Source organism: Callionymus lyra, chromosome 3 (assembly GCF_982586985.1).
Source record: "Callionymus lyra chromosome 3, fCalLyr1.hap1.1, whole genome shotgun sequence".
NCBI classification, from domain to species: Eukaryota; Metazoa; Chordata; class Actinopteri; order Syngnathiformes; family Callionymidae; genus Callionymus; species Callionymus lyra.
The window spans coordinates 6756345-6781970 of NC_141820.1; the positions used below are offsets into that span (position 1 = coordinate 6756345).

Here is a 25626-nt window from a genome sequence, read left to right on the forward strand (position 1 = left end):
CGAGTCAAGTCTCGAGTCATAAATCACTAGTCCGACTCAAGTTTCGAGTCATAAATCTCTAGTCCGAGTCAAGTCTCGAGTCATAAATCACTAGTTCGAGTCAAGTCTCGAGTCATAAATCACTAGTCCGAGTCAAGTCTCGAGTCATAAATCACTAGTCCGACTCAAGTTTCGAGTCATAAATCTCTAGTCCGAGTCAAGTCTCGAGTCATAAATCACTAGTTCGAGTCAAGTCTCGAGTCATAAATCACTAGTCCGAGTCAAGTCTCGAGTCATAAATCACTAGTCCGACTCAAGTTTCGAGTCATAAATCTCTAGTCCGAGTCAAGTCTCGAGTCATAAATCACTAGTTCGAGTCAAGTCTCGATTCATAAATCACTAGTCCGAGTCAAGTCTCGAGTCATAAATCACTAGTCAGAGTCAAGACTCAAGTCATAAATCACTAGTCCGACTCAAGTTTCGAGTCATAAATCTCTAGTCCGAGTCAAGTCTCGAGTCATAAATCACTAGTCCGAGTCAAGTCTCGAGTCATAAATCACTAGTCAGAGTCAAGTCTCGAGTCATAAATCACTAGTCAGAGTCAAGTCTCAAGTCATAAATCATTAGTCCGACTCAAGTTTCGAGTCATAAATCTCTAGTCCGAGTCAAGTCTCGAGTCATAAATCACTAGTCCGAGTCAAGTCTCGAGCCATAAATCTCTAGTCCGAGTCAAGTCTCGAGTCATAAATCACTAGTCCGAGTCAAGTCTCGAGTCATAAATCACTAGTCCGAGTCAAGTCTCGAGTCATAAATAACTAGTCAGAGTCAAGACTCGAGCCATAAATCATTAGTCCGAGTTAAGTCTCGAGTCATAAATCATTAGTCCGAGTCAAGTCTCGAGTCATAAATCACTAGTCAGAGTCAAGACTCGAGTCATAAATCACTAGTCAGAGTCAAGACTCGAGTCATAAATCTCTAGTCCGAGTCAAGTCTCGAGTCATAAATCACTAGTCCGAGTCAAGTCTCGAGTCATAATTCACTAGTCCGACTCAAGTTTCGAGTCATAAATCTCTAGTCCGAGTCAAGTCTCGAGTCATAAATCACTAGTTCGAGTCAAGTCTCGAGTCATAAATCACTAGTCCGAGTTAAGTTTCAAGTCATAAATCACTAGTCCGAGTCAAGTCTCGAGTCATAAATCACTAGTCCGAGTCAAGTCTCGAGTCATAAATCACTAGTCCGACTCAAGTTTCGAGTCATAAATCTCTAGTCCGAGTCAAGTCTCGAGTCATAAATCACTAGTTCGAGTCAAGTCTCGAGTCATAAATCACTAGTCCGAGTCAAGTCTCGAGTCATAAATCACTAGTCCGACTCAAGTTTCGAGTCATAAATCTCTAGTCCGAGTCAAGTCTCGAGTCATAAATCACTAGTTCGAGTCAAGTCTCGAGTCATAAATCACTAGTCCGAGTCAAGTCTCGAGTCATAAATCACTAGTCCGACTCAAGTTTCGAGTCATAAATCTCTAGTCCGAGTCAAGTCTCGAGTCATAAATCACTAGTTCGAGTCAAGTCTCGAGTCATAAATCACTAGTCCGAGTCAAGTCTCGAGTCATAAATCACTAGTCAGAGTCAAGACTCGAGTCATAAATCACTAGTCCCAGTCAAGTCTCGAGTCATAAATCACTAGTCAGAGTCAAGTCTCAAGTCATAAATCATTAGTCCGACTCAAGTTTCGAGTCATAAATCTCTAGTCCGAGTCAAGTCTCGAGTCATAAATCACTAGTCCGAGTCAAGTCTCGAGTCATAAATCTCTAGTCCGAGTCAAGTCTCGAGTCATAAATCACTAGTCAGAGTCAAGACTCGAGTCATAAATCATTAGTCCGAGTCAAGTCTCGAGTCATAAATCATTAGTCCGAGTCCAGTCTCGAGTCATAAATCACTAGTCAGAGTCAAGACTCGAGTCATAAATCATTAGTCCGAGTCAAGTCTCGAGTCATAAATCCCTAGTCCAAGTCAAGTCTCGAGTCATAAATTACTAGTCAGAGTCAAGTCTCGAGTCATAAATCACTAGTCAGAGTCAAGTCTCGAGTCATAAATCATTAGTCCGACTCAAGTTTCGAGTCATAAATCTCTAGTTCGGGTCAAGTCTCGAGTCATAAATCACTAGTCCGAGTCAAGTCTCGAGTCATAAATCATTAGTCCGACTCAAGTTTCGAGTCATAAATCTCTAGTCCGAGTCAAGTCTCGAGTCATAAATCTCTAGTCAGAGTCAAGTCTCGAGTCATAAATCATTAGTCCGACTCAAGTTTCGAGTCATAAATCTCTAGTCCGAGTCAAGTCTCGAGTCATAAATCACTAGTCCGAGTCAAGTCTCGAGTCATAAATCACTAGTCCGAGTCAAGTCTCGAGTCATAAATCACTAGTCAGAGTCAAGACTCGAGTCATAAATCATTAGTCCGAGTCAAGTCTCGAGTCATAAATCACTAGTCCGAGTCAAGTCTCGAGTCATAAATCACTAGTCCGAGTCAAGTCTCGAGTCATACATCACTAGTCAGAGTCAAGACTCGAGTCATAAATCATTAGTCCGAGTCAAGTCTCGAGTCATAAATCACTAGTCCGAGTCAAGTCTCGAGTCATAAATCACTTGTCCGAGTCAAGTCTTGAGTCATAAATCACCAGTCCGAGTCAAGTCTCGAGTTATAAATCACTAGTCTAAGTCAAGTCTCGAGTCATAAATCACTAGTCCGAGTCAAGTCTCGAGTCATAAATCACTATTCCGAGTCAAGTCTCGATTCATAAATCACTAGTCCGAGTCAAGTCTCGAGTAATAAATCTCTAGTCTGAGTCAAGTCTCGAGTCATAAATCACTAGTCCGAGTCAAGTCTCGAGTCATAAATCACTAGTCCGAGTCAAGTCTCGAGTCATAAATCACTAGTCCGAGTCAAGTCTCCAGTCATAAATCACTAGTCCGAGTCAAGTCTCGAGTCATAAATCTCTAGTCCGAGTCAAGTCTCGAGTCATAAATAACTAATTTGAGTCAAGTCTCGAGTCATAAATCACTAATTTGAGTCAAGTCTCGAGTCATAAATCACTAGTCCGAGTCAAGTCTCGAGTCATAAATCACTAGTCCGAGTCAAGTCTCGAGTCATAAATCACTAATTTGAGTCAAGTCTCGAGTCATAAATCACTAATTTGAGTCAAGTCTCGAGTCATAAATCACTAGTCCGAGTCAAGTCTCGAGTCATAAATCACTAATTTGAGTCAAGTCTCGAGTCATAAATCACTAATTTGAGTCAAGTCTCGAGTCATAAATCACTAATTTGAGTCAAGTCTCGAGTCATAAATCACTAATTTGAGTCAAGTCTTGAGTCATAAATCACTAATTTGAGTCAAGTCTCGAGTCATAAATCACTAGTTTGAGTCATGTTTCGAGTCATAAATCACTAGTTTGAGTCAAGTCTCGAGTCATAAATCACTAGTTTGAGTCAAGTCTCGAGTCATAAATCACTAGTTTGAGTCAAGTCTCGAGTCATAAATCACTAGTTTGAGTCAAGTCTCGAGTCATAAATCACTAGTTTGAGTCAAGTCTCGAGTCATAAATCACTAGTTTGAGTCAAGTCTCGAGTCATAAATCACTAGTTTGAGTCAAGTCTCGAGTCATAAATCACTAGTTTGAGTCAAGTCTCGAGTCATAAATCACTTTTATTCATTTATTTCTATTGTGACTTTAGTTTTTCTTCTTCTCTTGTGTTTGTTTCTGGTATAAAAACAACATCAATCCTCTCACAACAGTCTCTGTGTATCATGTGACACTTTTATAAATAATGAAACAAAGTCAGGAAAGTGTTGAACTGATGAAAACATCATTATTTCATGTGTTTGATCAAGTTGATCCTGATTGATAGAAAAGTCTTCAAATATTCACACAATCATGTGATGATCTTATGAATGTAAAGAGTTCAGTGTTTCCTCAAATCAAGTCTTTCAAGTCAAAATAGAGAAAAAGTCACTTGTTGACGACACTCGTCTCTTTCACAGGCTGATCGACTGTCGACTGACAGAGAGAAGTTGTTCACTTCTGTCCTCAGTCCTCAGCTCTCCGTCCTCTAGTCTGACTCTACTGGACCTGAGTCACAACGACCTGCAGGATCCAGGAGTGGAGCTGCTGTCTGCTGGACTGAAGAGTCCACACTGTCACCTGGAGACTCTCAGGTCAGAACATCATTTCTACAGCTTCAGAGCTGAAATGTGAAAGTCAGAGGTGAGACTCCAGAGAGTCAAAGTTTTGTCTTCAGTTTGTTCTTCAATGAAGCAGCTGATTCTAAGTGACATCAGTCTTCAGCAGGTTCTGACACTTGAACTTTGTTTATTTTGACTTCTGCTGGGGTCGTGCTGTTCAGTATGTTGACACATATTTACTGATCTCAAATACATTCAAAGACATTTGAGTGACACTTGTGATGTTCTAACTTGTTCTGTTTCTAGATTTCAATGCAGGGTAATGTTCATGGTGATGTGAGCATGTGTGATAAACACATCAGGAACTGTATGAAAACTGAAACATGTTCTTCTTCATCACAAGTCATATCATCATCACAATATTGAACAGTGTCATCACACATCCTGCTCTTATCTCTTCATTTCTACTCATCTTTGTCACCATTCTTGATTTCTCTCTTCCTTTCTCTTGTTGTTTTGTTCGTCACACATCACTAGTCCGAGTCAAGTGTCGAGTCACACATCACTAGTCCGAGTCAAGTGTCGAGTCACACATCACTAGTCCGAGTCAAGTGTCGAGTCACACATCACTAGTCCGAGTCAAGTGTCGAGTCACACATCACTAGTCCGAGTCAAGTGTCGAGTCATAAATCACTAGTCCGTGTCAAGTCTCGAGTCATAATTCACTAGTCCGAGTCAAGTTTCGAGTCATAAATCACTAGTCCGAGTCAAGTGTCGAGTCACACATCACTAGTCCGTGTCAAGTGTCGAGTCACACATCACTAGTCCGAGTCAAGTGTCGAGTCACACATCACTAGTCCGAGTCAAGTGTCGAGTCACACATCACTAGTCCGAGTCAAGTGTCGAGTCACACATCACTAGTCCGAGTCAAGTGTCGAGTCATAAATCACTAGTCCGTGTCAAGTCTCGAGTCATAATTCACTAGTCCGAGTCAAGTTTCGAGTCATAAATCACTAGTCCGAGTCAAGTGTCGAGTCACACATCACTAGTCCGAGTCAAGTGTCGAGTCATAAATCACTAGTCCGTGTCAAGTCTCGAGTCATAATTCACTAGTCCGAGTCAAGTTTCGAGTCATAAATCACTAGTCCGAGTCAAGTTTCGAGTCACACATCACTAGTCCGAGTCAAGTGTCGAGTCACACATCACTAGTCCGAGTCAAGTGTCGAGTCACACATCACTAGTCAGAGTCAAGTGTCGAGTCATAAATCACTAGTCCGAGTCAAGTCTCGAGTCATAATTCACTAGTCCGAGTCAAGTTTCGAGTCATAAATCACTAGTCCGTGTCAAGTCTCGAGTCATAATTCACCAGTCCGAGTCAAGTCTCGAGTCATAATTCACTAGTCCGAGTCAAGTTTCGAGTCATAAATCACTAGTCCGAATCAAGTTTCGAGTCATAAATCACTAGTCCGTGTCAAGTCTCGAGTCATAATTCACTAGTCCGAGTCAAGTTTCGAGTCATAAATCACTAGTCCGTGTCAAGTCTCGAGTCATAATTCACCAGTCCGAGTCAAGTCTCGAGTCATAATTCACTAGTCCGAGTCAAGTCTCGAGTCATAATTCACTAGTCCGAGTCAAGTTTCGAGTCATAAATCACTAGTCCGTGTCAAGTTTCGAGTCATAAATCACTAGTCCGTGTCAAGTTTCGAGTCATAAATCACTAGTCTGTGTCAAGTCTCGAGTCATAAATCACTAGTCCGTGTCAAGTTTCGAGTCATAAATCACTAGTCCGTGTCAAGTTTCGAGTCATAAATCACTAGTCCGAGTCAAGTTTCGAGTCATAAATCACTAGTCCGTGTCAAGTTTCGAGTCATAAATCACTAGTCCGTGTCAAGTTTCGAGTCATAAATCACTAGTCCGTGTCAAGTTTCGAGTCATAAATCACTAGTCCGAGTCAAGTTTCGAGTCATAAATCACTAGTCCGTGTCAAGTTTCGAGTCATAAATCACTAGTCCGTGTCAAGTTTCGAGTCATAAATCACTAGTCCGAGTCAAGTTTCGAGTCATAAATCACTAGTCCGTGTCAAGTCTCGAGTCATAATTCACCAGTCCGAGTCAAGTCTCGAGTCATAATTCACTAGTCCGAGTCAAGTCTCGAGTCATAATTCACTAGTCCGAGTCAAGTTTCGAGTCATAAATCACTAGTCCGTGTCAAGTCTCGAGTCATAATTCACCAGTCCGAGTCAAGTCTCGAGTCATAATTCACTAGTCCGAGTCAAGTTTCGAGTCATAAATCACTAGTCCGAATCAAGTTTCGAGTCATAAATCACTAGTCCGTGTCAAGTCTCGAGTCATAATTCACTAGTCCGAGTCAAGTTTCGAGTCATAAATCACTAGTCCGTGTCAAGTCTCGAGTCATAATTCACCAGTCCGAGTCAAGTCTCGAGTCATAATTCACTAGTCCGAGTCAAGTCTCGAGTCATAATTCACTAGTCCGAGTCAAGTTTCGAGTCATAAATCACTAGTCCGTGTCAAGTTTCGAGTCATAAATCACTACTCCGTGTCAAGTTTCGAGTCATAAATCACTAGTCTGTGTCAAGTCTCGAGTCATAAATCACTAGTCCGTGTCAAGTTTCGAGTCATAAATCACTAGTCCGTGTCAAGTTTCGAGTCATAAATCACTAGTCTGTGTCAAGTCTCGAGTCATAAATCACTAGCCCGTGTCAAGTTTCGAGTCATAATTCACTAGTCCGTGTCAAGTTTCGAGTCATAAATCACTAGTCCGAGTCAAGTTTCGAGTCATAAATCACTAGTCCGTGTCAAGTCTCGAGTCATAATTCACCAGTCCGAGTCAAGTCTCGAGTCATAATTCACTAGTCCGAGTCAAGTCTCGAGTCATAATTCACTAGTCCGAGTCAAGTTTCGAGTCATAAATCACTAGTCCGTGTCAAGTTTCGAGTCATAAATCACTAGTCCGTGTCAAGTTTCGAGTCATAAATCACTAGTCCGAGTCAAGTCTCGAGTCATAATTCACCAGTCCGAGTCAAGTTTCGAGTCATAAATCACTAGTCCGAGTCAAGTTTCGAGTCATAAATCACTAGTCCGAGTCAAGTTTCGAGTCATAAATCACTAGTCCGAGTCAAGTCTCGAGTCATAAATCACTAGTCCGAGTCAAGTCTCGAGTCATAAATCACTATTCCGAGTCAAGTTTCGAGTCATAAATCACTAGTCCGAGTCAAGTTTCGAGTCATAAATCACTAGTCCGAGTCAAGTCTCGAGTCATAAATCACTATTCCGAGTCAAGTCTCGAGTCATAAATCACTAGTCCGAGTCAAGTCTCGAGTCATAAATCACTAGTCCGAGTCAAGTCTCGAGTCATAAATCACTAGTCCGAGTCAAGTTTCGAGTCATAAATCACTAGTCCGTGTCAAGTTTCGAGTCATAAATCACTAGTCCGAGTCAAGTTTCGAGTCATAAATCACTAGTCCGTGTCAAGTCTCGAGTCATAATTCACCAGTCCGAGTCAAGTCTCGAGTCATAATTCACTAGTCCGAGTCACGTCTCGAGTCATAATTCACTAGTCCGAGTCAAGTTTCGAGTCATAAATCACTAGTCCGTGTCAAGTTTCGAGTCATAAATCACTAGTCCGTGTCAAGTTTCGAGTCATAAATCACTAGTCCGAGTCAAGTCTCGAGTCATAATTCACCAGTCCGAGTCAAGTTTCGAGTCATAAATCACTAGTCCGAGTCAAGTTTCGAGTCATAAATCACTAGTCCGAGTCAAGTTTCGAGTCATAAATCACTAGTCCGAGTCAAGTCTCGAGTCATAAATCACTAGTCCGAGTCAAGTCTCGAGTCATAAATCACTAGTCCGACTCAAGTTTCGAGTCATAAATCTCTAGTCCGAGTCAAGTCTCGAGTCATAAATCACTAGTTCGAGTCAAGTCTCGAGTCATAAATCACTAGTCCGAGTCAAGTCTCGAGTCATAAATCACTAGTCCGACTCAAGTTTCGAGTCATAAATCTCTAGTCCGAGTCAAGTCTCGAGTCATAAATCACTAGTTCGAGTCAAGTCTCGAGTCATAAATCACTAGTCCGAGTCAAGTCTCGAGTCATAAATCACTAGTCAGAGTCAAGACTCGAGTCATAAATCACTAGTCCCAGTCAAGTCTCGAGTCATAAATCACTAGTCAGAGTCAAGTCTCAAGTCATAAATCATTAGTCCGACTCAAGTTTCGAGTCATAAATCTCTAGTCCGAGTCAAGTCTCGAGTCATAAATCACTAGTCCGAGTCAAGTCTCGAGTCATAAATCTCTAGTCCGAGTCAAGTCTCGAGTCATAAATCACTAGTCAGAGTCAAGACTCGAGTCATAAATCATTAGTCCGAGTCAAGTCTCGAGTCATAAATCACTAGTCAGAGTCAAGACTCGAGTCATAAATCATTAGTCCGAGTCAAGTCTCGAGTCATAAATCCCTAGTCCAAGTCAAGTCTCGAGTCATAAATTACTAGTCAGAGTCAAGTCTCGAGTCATAAATCACTAGTCAGAGTCAAGTCTCGAGTCATAAATCATTAGTCCGACTCAAGTTTCGAGTCATAAATCTCTAGTTCGGGTCAAGTCTCGAGTCATAAATCACTAGTCCGAGTCAAGTCTCGAGTCATAAATCATTAGTCCGACTCAAGTTTCGAGTCATAAATCTCTAGTCCGAGTCAAGTCTCGAGTCATAAATCTCTAGTCAGAGTCAAGTCTCGAGTCATAAATCATTAGTCCGACTCAAGTTTCGAGTCATAAATCTCTAGTCCGAGTCAAGTCTCGAGTCATAAATCACTAGTCCGAGTCAAGTCTCGAGTCATAAATCACTAGTCCGAGTCAAGTCTCGAGTCATAAATCACTAGTCAGAGTCAAGACTCGAGTCATAAATCATTAGTCCGAGTCAAGTCTCGAGTCATAAATCACTAGTCCGAGTCAAGTCTCGAGTCATAAATCACTAGTCCGAGTCAAGTCTCGAGTCATACATCACTAGTCAGAGTCAAGACTCGAGTCATAAATCATTAGTCCGAGTCAAGTCTCGAGTCATAAATCACTAGTCCGAGTCAAGTCTCGAGTCATAAATCACTTGTCCGAGTCAAGTCTTGAGTCATAAATCACCAGTCCGAGTCAAGTCTCGAGTTATAAATCACTAGTCTAAGTCAAGTCTCGAGTCATAAATCACTAGTCCGAGTCAAGTCTCGAGTCATAAATCACTATTCCGAGTCAAGTCTCGATTCATAAATCACTAGTCCGAGTCAAGTCTCGAGTAATAAATCTCTAGTCTGAGTCAAGTCTCGAGTCATAAATCACTAGTCCGAGTCAAGTCTCGAGTCATAAATCACTAGTCCGAGTCAAGTCTCGAGTCATAAATCACTAGTCCGAGTCAAGTCTCCAGTCATAAATCACTAGTCCGAGTCAAGTCTCGAGTCATAAATCTCTAGTCCGAGTCAAGTCTCGAGTCATAAATAACTAATTTGAGTCAAGTCTCGAGTCATAAATCACTAATTTGAGTCAAGTCTCGAGTCATAAATCACTAGTCCGAGTCAAGTCTCGAGTCATAAATCACTAGTCCGAGTCAAGTCTCGAGTCATAAATCACTAATTTGAGTCAAGTCTCGAGTCATAAATCACTAATTTGAGTCAAGTCTCGAGTCATAAATCACTAATCCGAGTCAAGTCTCTAGTCATAAATCACTAATTTGAGTCAAGTCTCGAGTCATAAATCACTAATTTGAGTCAAGTCTCGAGTCATAAATCACTAATTTGAGTCAAGTCTCGAGTCATAAATCACTAATTTGAGTCAAGTCTTGAGTCATAAATCACTAATTTGAGTCAAGTCTCGAGTCATAAATCACTAGTTTGAGTCATGTTTCGAGTCATAAATCACTAGTTTGAGTCAAGTCTCGAGTCATAAATCACTAGTTTGAGTCATGTTTCGAGTCATAAATCACTAGTTTGAGTCAAGTCTCGAGTCATAAATCACTAGTTTGAGTCAAGTCTCGAGTCATAAATCACTAGTTTGAGTCAAGTCTCGAGTCATAAATCACTAGTTTGAGTCAAGTCTCGAGTCATAAATCACTAGTTTGAGTCAAGTCTCGAGTCATAAATCACTAGTTTGAGTCAAGTCTCGAGTCATAAATCACTAGTTTGAGTCAAGTTTCGAGTCATAAATCTCTAGTCCGAGTCAAGTCTCGAGTCATAAATCACTAGTTTGAGTCAAGTCTCGAGTCATAAATCACTAGTTTGAGTCAAGTCTCGAGTCATAAATCACTAGTTTGAGTCAAGTTTCGAGTCATAAATCTCTAGTCCGAGTCAAGTCTCGAGTCATAAATCACTTTTATTCATTTATTTCTATTGTGACTTTAGTTTTTCTTCTTCTCTTGTGTTTGTTTCTGGTATAAAAACAACATCAATCCTCTCACAACAGTCTCTGTGTATCATGTGACACTTTTATAAATAATGAAACAAAGTCAGGAAAGTGTTGAACTGATGAAAACATCATTATTTCATGTGTTTGATCAAGTTGATCCTGATTGATAGAAAAGTCTTCAAATATTCACACAATCATGTGATGATCTTATGAATGTAAAGAGTTCAGTGTTTCCTCAAATCAAGTCTTTCAAGTCAAAATAGAGAAAAAGTCACTTGTTGACGTTTCCGTCTCTTTCACAGGCTGATCTGCTGTCGACTGACAGAGAGAAGTTGTTCACTTCTGTCCTCAGTCCTCAGCTCTCCGTCCTCTAGTCTGACTCAACTGGACCTGAGTCAGAACTACGACCTGCAGGATCCAGGAGTGGAGCTGCTGTCTGCTGGACTGAAGAGTCCACACTGTCACCTGGAGACTCTCAGGTCAGAACATCATTTCTACAGCTTCAGAGCTGAAATGTGAAAGTCAGAGGTGAGACTCCAGAGAGTCAAAGTTTTGTCTTCAGTTTGTTCTTCAATGAAGCAGCTGATTCTAAGTGACATCAGTCTTCAGCAGGTTCTGACACTTGAACTTTGTTTATTTTGACTTCTGCTGGGGTCGTGCTGTTCAGTATGTTGACACATATTTACTGATCTCAAATACATTCAAAGACATTTGAGTGACACTTGTGATGTTCTAACTTGTTCTGTTTCTAGATTTCAATGCAGGGTAATGTTCATGGTGATGTGAGCATGTGTGATAAACACATCAGGAACTGTATGAAAACTGAAACATGTTCTTCTTCATCACAAGTCATATCATCATCACAATATTGAACAGTGTCATCACACATCCTGCTCTTATCTCTTCATTTCTACTCGTCTTTGTCACCATTCTTGATTTCTCTCTTCCTTTCTCTTGTTGTTTTGTTCGTCACACATCACTAGTCCGAGTCAAGTGTCGAGTCACACATCACTAGTCCGAGTCAAGTGTCGAGTCATACATCACTAGTCCGAGTCAAGTCTCGAGTCACACATCACTAGTCCGAGTCAAGTCTCGAGTCACACATCACTAGTCCGAGTCAAGTGTCGAGTCACACATCACTAGTCCGAGTCAAGTGTCGAGTCACACATCACTAGTCCGAGTCAAGTGTCGAGTCACACATCACTAGTCCGAGTCAAGTGTCGAGTCACACATCACTAGTCCGAGTCAAGTGTCGAGTCACACATCACTAGTCCGAGTCAAGTGTCGAGTCACACATCACTAGTCCGAGTCAAGTGTCGAGTCACACATCACTAGTCCGAGTCAAGTGTCGAGTCATAAATCACTAGTCCGTGTCAAGTCTCGAGTCATAATTCACTAGTCCGAGTCAAGTTTCGAGTCATAAATCACTAGTCCGAGTCAAGTGTCGAGTCACACATCACTAGTCAGAGTCAAGTTTCGAGTCACACATCACTAGTCCGAGTCAAGTGTCGAGTCACACATCACTAGTCCGAGTCAAGTGTCGAGTCACACATCACTAGTCAGAGTCAAGTGTCGAGTCATAATTCACTAGTCCGAGTCAAGTTTCGAGTCACACATCACTAGTCAGAGTCAAGTGTCGAGTCATAAATCACTAGTCCGAGTCAAGTCTCGAGTCATAATTCACTAGTCCGAGTCAAGTTTCGAGTCATAAATCACTAGTCCGTGTCAAGTCTCGAGTCATAATTCACTAGTCCGAGTCAAGTTTCGAGTCATAAATCACTAGTCCGAGTCAAGTCTCGAGTCATAATTCACTAGTCCGAGTCAAGTGTCGAGTCACACAACACTAGTCAGAGTCAAGTGTCGAGTCATAAATCACTAGTCCGAGTCAAGTCTCGAGTCATAATTCACTAGTCCGAGTCAAGTTTCGAGTCATAAATCACTAGTCCGTGTCAAGTCTCGAGTCATAATTCACCAGTCCGAGTCAAGTCTCGAGTCATAATTCACTAGTCCGAGTCAAGTTTCGAGTCATAAATCACTAGTCCGAATCAAGTTTCGAGTCATAAATCACTAGTCCGTGTCAAGTCTCGAGTCATAATTCACTAGTCCGAGTCAAGTTTCGAGTCATAAATCACTAGTCCGTGTCAAGTCTCGAGTCATAATTCACCAGTCCGAGTCAAGTCTCGAGTCATAATTCACTAGTCCGAGTCAAGTCTCGAGTCATAATTCACTAGTCCGAGTCAAGTTTCGAGTCATAAATCACTAGTCCGTGTCAAGTTTCGAGTCATAAATCACTAGTCCGTGTCAAGTTTCGAGTCATAAATCACTAGTCTGTGTCAAGTCTCGAGTCATAAATCACTAGTCCGTGTCAAGTTTCGAGTCATAAATCACTAGTCCGTGTCAAGTTTCGAGTCATAAATCACTAGTCTGTGTCAAGTCTCGAGTCATAAATCACTAGCCCGTGTCAAGTTTCGAGTCATAAATCACTAGTCCGTGTCAAGTTTCGAGTCATAAATCACTAGTCCGAGTCAAGTTTCGAGTCATAAATCACTAGTCCGAGTCAAGTTTCGAGTCATAAATCACTAGTCCGAGTCAAGTTTCGAGTCATAAATCACTAGTCCGAGTCAAGTCTCGAGTCATAAATCACTAGTCCGAGTCAAGTCTCGAGTCATAAATCACTATTCCGAGTCAAGTTTCGAGTCATAAATCACTAGTCCGAGTCAAGTTTCGAGTCATAAATCACTAGTCCGAGTCAAGTCTCGAGTCATAAATCACTATTCCGAGTCAAGTCTCGAGTCATAAATCACTAGTCCGAGTCAAGTCTCGAGTCATAAATCACTAGTCCGAGTCAAGTCTCGAGTCATAAATCACTAGTCCGAGTCAAGTTTCGAGTCATAAATCACTAGTCCGTGTCAAGTTTCGAGTCATAAATCACTAGTCCGAGTCAAGTTTCGAGTCATAAATCACTATTCCGAGTCAAGTTTCGAGTCATAAATCACTATTCCGAGTCAAGTTTCGAGTCATAAATCACTAGTCCAAGTCAAGTTTTGAGTCATAAATCACTAGTCTGAGTCAAGTTTCGAGTCATAAATCACTAGTCCGAGTCAAGTTTCGAGTCATAAATCACTAGTTTGAGTCAAGTTTCGAGTCTTAAATCACTAGTTTGAGTCAAGTCTCGAGTCATAAATCACTAGTTTGAGTCAAGTCTCGAGTCATAAATCACTAGTTTGAGTCAAGTTTCGAGTCTTAAATCACTAGTTTGAGTCAAGTTTCGAGTCTTAAATCACTAGTTTGAGTCAAGTTTCGAGTCTTAAATCACTAGTTTGAGTCAAGTTTCGAGTCTTAAATCACTAGTTTGAGTCAAGTCTTGAGTCATAAATCACTAGTTTGAGTCAAGTTTCGAGTCTTAAATCACTAGTTTGAGTCAAGTCTCGAGTCATAAATCACTAGTTTGAGTCAAGTCTCGAGTCATAAATCACTAGTTTGAGTCAAGTCTCGAGTCATAAATCACTAGTTTGAGTCAAGTTTCGAGTCTTAAATCACTAGTTTGAGTCAAGTTTCGAGTCTTAAATCACTAGTTTGAGTCAAGTTTCGAGTCATAAATCACTAGTTTGAGTCAAGTTTCGAGTCATAAATCACTAGTTTGAGTCAAATTTCGAGTCTTAAATCACTAGTTTGAGTCAAGTCTCGAGTCATAAATCACTAGTTTGAGTCAAGTCTCGAGTCATAAATCACTAGTTTGAGTCAAGTCTCGAGTCATAAATCACTAGTTTGAGTCAAGTCTCGAGTCATAAATCACTAGTTTGAGTCAAGTTTCGAGTCATAAATCACTAGTTTGAGCCAAGTCTCGAGTCATAAATCACTAGTTTGAGTCAAGTCTCGAGTCATAAATCACTAGTTTGAGTCAAGTTTCGAGTCATAAATCACTAGTTTGAGTCAAGTTTCGAGTCATAAATCACTAGTTTGAGTCAAGTCTCGAGTCATAAATCACTAGTTTGAGTCAAGTCTCGAGTCATAAATCACTAGTTTGAGTCAAGTCTCGAGTCATAAATCACTAGTTTGAGTCAAGTCTCGAGTCATAAATCACTAGTTTGAGTCAAGTTTCGAGTCATAAATCACTAGTTTGAGTCAAGTCTCAAGTCATAAATCACTAGTTTGAGTCAAGTTTCGAGTCATAAATCACTAGTGTGAGTCAAGTGTCGAGTCATAAATCACTAGTTTGAGTCAAGTCTCGAGTCATAAATCACTAGTTTGAGTCAAGTCTCGAGTCATAAATCACTAGTTTGAGTCAAGTCTCGAGTCATAAATCACTAGTTTGAGTCAAGTCTCGAGTCATAAATCACTAGTTTGAGTTAAGTCTCGAGTCATAAATCACTAGTTTGAGTCAAGTTTCGAGTCATAAATCACTAGTTTGAGTCAAGTTTCGAGTCATAAATCACTAGTTTGAGTCAAGTCTCGAGTCATAAATCACTAGTTTGAGTCAAGTCTCGAGTCATAAATCACTAGTTTGAGTCAAGTCTCGAGTCATAAATCACTAGTTTGAGTCAAGTCTCGAGTCATAAATCACTAGTTTGAGTCAAGTTTCGAGTCATAAATCACTAGTTTGAGCCAAGTCTCGAGTCATAAATCACTAGTTTGAGTCAAGTCTCGAGTCATAAATCACTAGTTTGAGTCAAGTTTCGAGTCATAAATCACTAGTTTGAGTCAAGTCTCGAGTCATAAATCACTAGTTTGAGTCAAGTCTCGAGTCATAAATCACTAGTTTGAGTCAAGTCTCGAGTCATAAATCACTAGTTTGAGTCAAGTCTCGAGTCATAAATCACTAGTTTGAGTCAAGTTTCGAGTCATAAATCACTAGTTTGAGTCAAGTCTCGAGTCATAAATCACTAGTTTGAGTCAAGTCTCGAGTCATAAATCACTAGTTTGAGTCAAGTCTCGAGTCATAAATCACTAGTTTGAGTCAAGTCTCGAGTCATAAATCACTAGTTTGAGTCAAGTTTCGAGTCATAAATCACTAGTTTGAGCCAAGTCTCGAGTCATAAATCACTAGTTTGAGTCAAGTCTCGAGTCATAAATCACTAGTTTGAGTCAAGTTTCGAGTCATAAATCACTAGTTTGAGTCAAGTCTCGAGTCATAAATCACTAGTTTGAGTCAAGTCTCGAGTCATAAATCACTAGTTTGAGTCAAGTCTCGAGTCATAAATCACTAGTTTGAGTCAAGTCTCGAGTCATAAATCACTAGTTTGAGTCAAGTTTCGAGTCATAAATTACTAGTTTGAGTCAAGTCTCGAGTCATAAATCACTAGTTTGAGTCAAGTCTCGAGTCATAAATCACTAGTTTGAGTCAAGTCTCGAGTCATAAATCACTAGTTTGAGTCAAGTCTCGAGTCATAAATCACTAGTTTGAGTCAAGTCTCGAGTCATAAATCACTAGTTTGAGTCAAGTCTCGAGTCATAAATCACTAGTTTGAGTCAAGTCTCGAGTCATAAATCACTAGTTTGAGTCAAGTCTCGAGTCATAAATCACTAGTTTGAGTCAAGTTTCGAGTCATAAATCACTAGTTTGAGTCAAGTCTCGAGTCATAAATCACTAGTTTGAGTCAAGTCTCGAGTCATAAATCACTAGTTTGAGTCAAGTCTCGAGTCATAAATCACTAGTTTGAGTCAAGTTTCGAGTCATAAATCACTAGTTTGAGTCAAGTCTCGAGTCATAAATCACTAATTTGAGTCAAGTCTCGAGTCATAAATCACTAGTCCGAGTCAAGTCTCGAGTCATAAATCACTAATTTGAGTCAAGTCTCGAGTCATAAATCACTAATTTGAGTCAAGTCTCGAGTCATAAATCACTAATTTGAGTCAAGTCTCGAGTCATAAATCACTAATTTGAGTCAAGTCTTGAGTCATAAATCACTAATTTGAGTCAAGTCTCGAGTCATAAATCACTAGTTTGAGTCATGTTTCGAGTCATAAATCACTAGTTTGAGTCAAGTCTCGAGTCATAAATCACTAGTTTGAGTCAAGTCTCGAGTCATAAATCACTAGTTTGAGTCAAGTCTCGAGTCATAAATCACTAGTTTGAGTCAAGTCTCGAGTCATAAATCACTAGTTTGAGTCAAGTCTCGAGTCATAAATCACTAGTTTGAGTCAAGTCTCGAGTCATAAATCACTAGTCCTAGTCGACACTTGAGTCACAAATAACTAGTATGAGTCGAGTCACTATGAATAAGTCCCAGTTGACTCGAGTCACAAATAACGAGTCTCAGTCACGAGTCATAGGTGTGACTCGAGTCTCCATCTCTGCCAAAAGTATTGTCTTGAAACATGGAAGGAGATTATTTCCAAATATCAATGAAAAGGTGAGTAAACTCTTGATTTGACCCTCGCAGGCCTCCATATTCAAACCTGGAAATACAGAGAAAACATTTGAAACCTGGAGATTTAAAGAAACGACACATGTTTGAACAATGATGGAGGGAAACTTTGAAGACTTTGATGAATGAAAACATAATTAGAAGTAGAAAATAACAAGTTTATAGAAAGAAAACTTTATAGAAATCTTCAATTGAGACATTTTCATGAATCACAAATAAAAGGTGTCACCAGATGAAAACAAGTTGATCGATGTATTGATTGATAAACAACCTTCAAAAATAATCTACAAACATCTTTGTTTTTCTCATGACTTTTATTCATTTATTTCTATTGTGACTTTAGTTTTTCTTCTTCTCTTGTGTTTGTTTCTGGTATAAAAACAACATCAATCCTCTCACAACAGTCTCTGTGTATCATGTGACACTTTTATAAATAATGAAACAAAGTCAGGAAAGTGTTGAACTGATGAAAACATCATTATTTCATGTGTTTGATCAAGTTGATCCTGATTGATAGAAAAGTCTTCAAATATTCACACAATCATGTGATGATCTTATGAATGTAAAGAGTTCAGTGTTTCCTCAAATCAAGTCTTTCAAGTCAAAATAGAGAAAAAGTCACTTGTTGACGACACTCGTCTCTTTCACAGGCTGATCGACTGTCGACTGACAGAGAGAAGTTGTTCACTTCTGTCCTCAGTCCTCAGCTCTCCGTCCTCTAGTCTGACTCAACTGGACCTGAGTCACAACGACCTGCAGGATCCAGGAGTGGAGCTGCTGTCTGCTGGACTGAAGAGTCCACACTGTCACCTGGAGACTCTCAGGTCAGAACATCATGTCTTCAGTTCTTCTGGTCTCATGATTTAATGAAACTGTTTCTCCTTCATTACAGTCTGTCAGGGTGTCTGATCTCAGCAGGAGGTTGTTCTTCTCTGGCCTCAGCTCTGACATCTAACCCGTCCCATCTGAGAGAGCTGGACCTGAGATACAATCATCCAGGAGGACCAGGACTGGAGCTGCTGTCTGCTGGACTGGAGAGTCCAGACTGGAGGCTGGAGACTCTCAGGTATGGACGGAGCAGCAGAACTCACTGACTGAGCTCCAAAGATCTTCAGACTGAACATGTGATCAGAAGCAGAGAGATGTGAGTGTGTGACGCTGATCAGACTCTTCATCTGAACTGAGCACATGAATCAAACTCTCAGAGCTTCTCCATGTTCTCCTGCTGGACACCAGTGGAAGAACAAGGAGACAGTGGAGACTGAGCGAGTGTTTCTAGATCCATCTTTGTTGTGGTCAACACAGTCATGAAAGAACGTCCACTTAGCAGCATGAAGTCATGAAACATCTGAAGTCAAATGAATCTGATCTTCTCAATGTTTCTTCCTCCAGGCTGGATCGTGGACCACAGAGATCAACATCTGGAGATGAGAAGTGTAAGTTTGATTTGATTGATGGATGAGAACTCCTCAACTCTGTCAGCTTCTCGTGGAGCAGTTGTGATGTTGGTGACTTCATGTTACACTTGAATCTGCTGATGGAGCTTCATCAAGTCCAGGTCACTGCCCAGAACACTGGTCACCAACATGGTGTCCAGCAGCAGCTGGTGAGGAGCCTCCTTGCAGATGTAGAAGCAGCAATGTTGACTTTCCTCATCATCTCACACTCATTCATTCACTCTTTTTACTCTTTGACTTGAGAGTGCAAATGAAGATCATCACGTTCTCAGTGGAGTGAGAAGATCTCAGTGCAGCATCTCACCTGGATGATGGTGGAGATGAACGCAGAGATGTTTCAACAACATGAAGAAACATCATGTTAGCTACATGCTAGTTTAGCTGCTGACTTGATATGGACACACTGGTGTCAATCAAATGTGACAGTCATCTCCTCACGATTATTATGGGATGTTCCAGTTCTCCTGGTTCTTCTCTGGAGGTGGTCCCAGTCTCAGAAGACTTCACTTCGATGATGATCTCCACTAGATGTCAACAAACAGAGCAGCCCTCCCTGGCTTGCTGGGACACTGAGTCCATGATTGTCTTGAAGAGAAAGTTCTTCCACCATCATCACCTCTCGTGTCTTCTTCTCTCAGACTTCCGTCCACTCTCACTGGACCCGGACACAGCACACCGGCGCCTCCTACTGTCCAACGACAACAGGACGGTGGAACTTGTGACGCAGGATCAGGATTATCTGGACCATCCCGACAGATTCCACCGGTGTCTTCAGGTGATGAGCAGAGAAGCTGTGACTGGACCATGTTCCTGGGAGCTGGAGTGGAGAGGAGGAGCTTCTATCGCACTGACTCTCAGAAGAGACGGAGGGAAAGAAGACGAGTCTGAGTTTGGACAGAACCGTTATTCCTGGAGTCTGAGCTGCTCTGATGATGAAGGATATAAATTCTGTCACAATAAGATAGAAACTGTCATCAAGAGTCGAAAAGTCTCTCACAGAGTAAGAGTTGAGATCAACGATCCTGAATCTGGATATTTGGAGTTTTACAGTTACTCCTCTAATGGTCATATACCCCTCAACACCTTCTTCATCTCCACTGAACCTTTGTACCTGGGATTTGGACTCAAAGAGGTTCCTGGTTCTGGTTCTTCAGTGTGTGTGCGTGAGCTGAGGATGTGAGTGTGTTCCTCCATCAAACGTGTGTAGCTGCTGTCAATCATCATGAAAAGTGCTGACAGTGAGGAAAGAAGAAATCTGCTCCTGAAACAAACGTGTTGTTTTGAAGGAAGAAAGAATGTGAAGAATTGTTGAAGAAACTTTCTCTTTCATCACTTGTTGTTCAGTCGACTGTAAGAGTTGAAGCTCAAGTACAGCCGAGCACATGTCAGGATCTTCTGATGGTTGATGTTCTAATGATGCACACACGTGACAACATGAATATGAAGTGTAGCGTTCATACTTCTGTCACTTCTTTCTCTTTTATTCTGACAATAAAGTGCATCAGTCTCCATGAAGCATAAACCTGACGACCTGAAATACAATCAAAGAAAACACTCGTCTCTGAACTGAAGCAAAAGTTGATCATTGACTCTATTGTTGACACTCAGCAGTAACTTCAGCAGCTAAACTGTCGACTGACGCTCTAAACTTCACATCCACACGGTAAGTGGTGCGTTCATGGACCAATTCAAACTAGGAGATGAAATAACAGCTTTAATTAAAAGTCATCAATGTGGTGTTCAAAAGATGCTGAGACGAGGGAGACGGCAGCGTAAAGAACTGACTGGATATAAAAGGAGGACAAAACATTCCAGAGGTATCAAAGGCAGATGCTCCAAACTTGATAAATAATTGAGACTCTCACTCGCTCTTGGGTTCCGTTTATTAAAGATCGTGACAGAAAAGTTAAATTCAATCATTCAATATTCTGATATTCTCCCATAAAAGCCTCACAGTTATTACATCTGTGTTATCCTTCACCTCCATCAACCAACATGTACTTCTACACTCGCACACTAGTATTTTTGGCAGCACACAAAGCCCTCGGTGAGAAGTGTCCCGTCAGAAAGAATGTTCTTGGTGGTCGTGGATGTGCTGCTCGTGGTCAGACTTTGGGACGAGGCTCGTCCTCACAGGGTAGGTTAGACGCCGACACAGATCTGAGACGTGTTTGTATCTTCTGGTAACACGTTTGCTCTGTTCTACTGGTGGACTTTGGAGTGGCCTCTGTTTGATGGAGGGATTGTGAAAATGACTCCTGGTTCCACCGAGCTGGAGTGAGAAGGTCACATGATCACAGTGTAGATATACATGCAGCAGCCAGTGGTGCTTCTCTCTCCTCCTTCACTGCTGCCACATCCATCACTGCTCCTCTTCAACATCATCTGACACAGTCAGCCTGGAGGAGGATTTTATTACAACTGTTCACATTTAGTTTTTACACAACATTTCCATTCAAACTACTCAACATTTGTTCATCCATCCAGGCTGGATATGGAAGTTTATCAGTGACATCAGAATATTGAATACATTAAAATGTTCACCTGTTGAAACTTTTAATCGATTATTAAATATTATTTCTTTAAGAATATGATTCAACACCTTTTATATTTAAGGCTGAATTTGTGTTTGAATTTGAATTTCCCGGAGCTACTTAATTGTGTGTTTCTACGTCATCACATGATCGTCTGTGCTTCCTGTGATTGGCTGAAAGTTCGTTCAATTAAATCAGTTCTCTGTTGGTTTTGTCTGAAGGTACAATTATACCAACATTTTTATACTGAATTCAAAAGGAAACAAATGAGAAAATATTGAATTTAGAATATTTATTACTAAATTATTGGATTAAGAAAATCCAACTACGTGTGAAAACAAATATTAATTTTAAAAACATTTAAATCAGCAACAGTTAAATGTCTTTTTAAAGTTGTTGTTCACTAAGTTAATTCATAAAACGTTACATCGCTGTTCGCGTTTCTATTTTGGTGTGATTAACTGTCAATTTAAGAGCCTCTTACTCAGTGAAGAACAAATAATCACGAAAAACAAGTAGTGACTTCAGTTAATGAGATTGATTCAAATTACAGTTTCATAGTTCATTGATAATAACAATTATTTAATTATTATCCTCATAAATGTAATAGTTTCCTTTGTACTATAAATCAAAGGTGGTTCTCCAACCTCAGGTATTTTTACCTGAAGACAATGTTACAGTTAAATCGACCAGAACTTAGATGTTCTGAAAGTAAACCTTTTTTATAAAGGTTATAATCACTACAATGACTTACTAACTTTATTGAAATAAAGCATGAATGAATTATGATAAATGATTGAAAGCCAAATAAAAAAAACACAAATCGAGACGGTGCGGTTAAAAACTGACACGGTATTGTGAAAAGTAATCTCACTATATTGAAGTCAATCGATATGTTCTTACACCTCTACTAAAAAGTGACGCAAAGTGTCGCGGAAAAGTACAGTTTAAACCATTTGAATAAACACATTATTTAGTGATGATGGTCTAAAAGGCTTGAAGGGTCGGATCTGTTGAATAGCTGGTGAAGACTGTGCTTCTTACGCAGACTTTGCTAAAAGTCGAGGCTCCATAATAGACTCTGGAACAGCTAGCAAGACGACATGCTAACAAAAGATTGCTAGCTTGTCAGTGTCAAATGGTTTGGGACCAACACTGGAGCGATAGAGTCCGATATAAGCAACAGACGTCAGAGAGAGGAAGAGAGAACACTGAGGCAAAGTTGACAGGTTTTTATTTCTCATAAATAACACTGAACAAGCATCATAAAGCCATATTTCTCTCCATCTATACACTGTCAAATTCTCTGTATAACAAAATACAGTTTATGTGTAATGCACTTGATACAGATAGAGAAGTATTTCATAGCAGCAGACAAGACCTTGGACTCCCAGGACATGGGACTTTCTGTGTATTGCAGGTCTGGCTCGTGTGTCTATGAAATCTACTTCCCTCAGGAATCACTTGTTGCATAACTAGATCTACGTGGAGCCCACCAGTAAGATTCTTGTTTGTCCACATCCTTGAATAGAACCAGTCTCCCGTGGCAGGTACGAGGGTCTCTCCGACACACCTCCACCACTCAGCCGTGCAGCCTTGTACACTTCAGTCAATGATCCTGCAGAACTTCAACATCAAACCTTGTATTGAGAATCATTAGGACTGTGTGGTGAGAACTTTCTATCAAGGTCTGGTATAATACATCGACAACAAATCCATGAGACATGATTATACATTTATACAACTTTATAGAAGAAGATATGATGCTTTATAGTCACGTCAACTTATTATAAGATTTAAGTAAGAAAATACACTGAAATATTGCAATACCGTGTTGATATTCAACACCAATGTATTAATTGAAAAAAAAAAAAGTTTTGTGTGAATACAATACAATAATTAGATTTTTATACTTAAACATTAACAAAAGATTGATTATGTTCATCTTTGTGTTAATTAAAAAATTAAACTTCCTGCCGCCAGATGACAACAGTCGTTACCTCCTTCGTAATTAAAGAAAGAATAAAATCCTGCGAGATCCTGGTGAAGACTGAGGACGAGAGGATACAGAAAAACAAATAAAATAACTTGCAATATTTTGGTTGGATTTAAAAAAAGAAAAAAACAATCATGACTGTTAAAATTGTCTGAATATTTGCATGTTAATTGTTGATACAAAACCGATAAAGTTCTGTTGAATATTAATACAGTGTCTAGTTGTGTATAGAAATATTGTGATATTTAAATTCATCAATAATTTCTTACCCCTCTATTAATTAAAGGTTGCTTGAGTTGTAATACAGTAATTACACTGAGTGACTTCAGTCGTTACTTTGGCATTAATTATGAAAAATAATGAACTTTTTATAAACCTTCATGAAGCTTGTTTTAAGTTGACAAACATAAACCATCATAACTTCTTCTATAAAGTCCTATAAAAGTATTAGAATGTCTTTGAATGTGTTAATAATACATTTCAAGATAAAGTGTTAAATAATATTGACATTGTGTAATAACACAACCTTCCCAGAACACCTTTGTGCTTTTATTCAAAAATAAATTATCAAATAAACAACTTTTAACCCTTATCAAGCATTTTTGTCTCAATAATAATTCAAATGTGAAATAAATGATATTTGCCATAATAATGTGACTCTGATGTGATTGTTCATTGATATTGTTTATAAGCAGTGAATCTGACTCCACCTAATGTGGTTCTACATCATTATAATAGAAGAAGAATAGAACAATGATGCACTGATGGATCATTAAGGTTCCATATGACCTGATGCTTGAACACAAAATGAAAGGGACATTAAAGAACGTCTCCAAACATGTTCAAAGCTGCACAGAAGTCCACCAGCTTCACTGTGTGTCACTAACCCAGTCACAAATACACACATCTGAGGCAGCGGGAGGTCAAAGGTCACACACAAATGGACTTTTTGCTCATTTGGAGAAATAATCCAAGTAAATCCTCTCTGGTCACGAGGTGGTCGTTGAAAGACTTTGGTCACATCGGGCTTGATCTACCAAACTGTTACTTAAAGACGACTAAACTTTCCTAAAGTCCAGCTTTGATGTCGCTCAGTTGTGACAGAAAATCATTCATTCACAGACTCACACATTCACACACTCACACCTGCGGACAATTTAGAGTTTTCAATCCACCTCTGTGTTTGGACTGTGGGAGGAAACCGGAGTGCCCGGAGTAAACCCACACAAACACGGGGAGAACAAACAAACAATAAATTCAGTAAAAAAAATCCATCTGGTCAAGAAAATCTTGCTGAGCTTGCAAAAAACAAAGATGAAACTGGACAGTTTTAGTTTGAGCAACACAAAAGTTCATGTCACTGAGTTCATCTGCGTCACTTCTTCTCTGGTCACATGGTCGGAACATTTGTTAGTAAATCACTGTCATCTGAATATTCAATGATGGAATTAAACAAATGATGAAACTTTTTTATTGAAATGTTTTTTATTTTGAACCATTTCATTATTTTTGCAAGAATTGAATTCAATCACTTGTATCTTGAAGGTTGAATTTGATTTGTGTTTTTTTTATTTGAATAAAAAGATTTTTCCAAAGTCAAATATTTTGGAATTCATAGTCTTTTAAATTCAATATAAATGTTGGTATAAAAGTGTCGCCAGAAAATGCTGTTGCTTTGAATCCACCATGATGTATTGACGCGCCAGTGATTCTACGACATCATGTGATCGTCTGAGCGTCGCATGATTGGCTGAGAGTTGAATCAAGTAGCTCAGGACTCTTTTGGTTAAAAGTCTCACTATTATACCAACATTTTTATATTGAAGTCAAAAGATCAGGAATTAAAAAAGGATTGTATTCAGAAAATTAATGATGGTCAATAGAATATCAAACTGTGTATATTTACCTTTTATTTAATCAATTTATTAAACCTTTCAACGTACAAATGATGATTCAAACTAATAAAGGAAAACTTAAATAAAAAAGATGAAACAATGTTTAATTCAATCCTTCAATATTCTGATGACACTGATGCACTTCCATACAAACACTGCTTTGCTTCAGTTTCAAATGTAAAAGTCTTCATTGAAAAGAGTAAATCCGCCTCTATATGCATCTTTTCGTTGACATTATTGCTAAAGTGGCGAGGAAGGGGTCACTTCAACAACGTGAAGATTTGTCAACACAAATCAAGGAATGTGTTTGTGCAAACACTGGATCAAAGGTACAAAACACTGAAGGTCAAAAGAAGATGGTAGCCCTTAATATTCCTGGATCAGAGCGCGTCTGAGGAGCAGTGTAGCTAGAATTCATCTGCTAAAAAAAGTCCAGGATTATTATCACATTCACCGTTAAGTGTCCTTGTTTGATTGTCAGCTTCTCAGTTTCAGCTACGACCCAAAAACTCCTGCTTCTCACTCCTGCTCCGAGTACCGTGGCAAGAATCACACTCGTACCTTCAGGACCATCAACGTACGGCACTTACAGCTCTTATTTCTACACATCGTCTCCTGAGAGACTCAGTCAGAAAAGATTGACATCTCCAGAGGATTCTTCTTCCCAGGGTTTGAATCATTTTAACATGAATATACGTGTTTTTCTCTGGATTCAACTCAATATCTTCCTTTTTCTCTCAACTATTTGGAGCCAGTTGAACATATTTCTCCTGTATTAACGCTTTCTTCTCTCTTGACGTCTCTTGACTTGATCAAGTTTAAATTCTCA

The 25626-nt window shown here is 39.7% G+C and overlaps 1 protein-coding gene across 1 annotated transcript in view; it reads left to right on the forward strand.

Annotated features, from left to right (window-relative positions):
• Positions 1-19797, forward strand: part of LOC148083137 (uncharacterized) — a 41742-nt gene extending 21945 nt beyond the window's left edge. The window contains exons 13-18 of the mRNA XM_087785862.1: positions 4014-4187; positions 10850-11026; positions 17566-17739; positions 17808-17981; positions 18308-18351; positions 19011-19797. Coding sequence (XP_087641988.1) covers positions 4014-4187; positions 10850-11026; positions 17566-17739; positions 17808-17981; positions 18308-18351; positions 19011-19552 — 1285 coding nt within the window. The 3' untranslated portion in view covers positions 19553-19797. The remainder of the gene's footprint in view (positions 1-4013; positions 4188-10849; positions 11027-17565; positions 17740-17807; positions 17982-18307; positions 18352-19010) is intronic.
• Positions 19798-25626: the final 5829 nt, after the last annotated feature.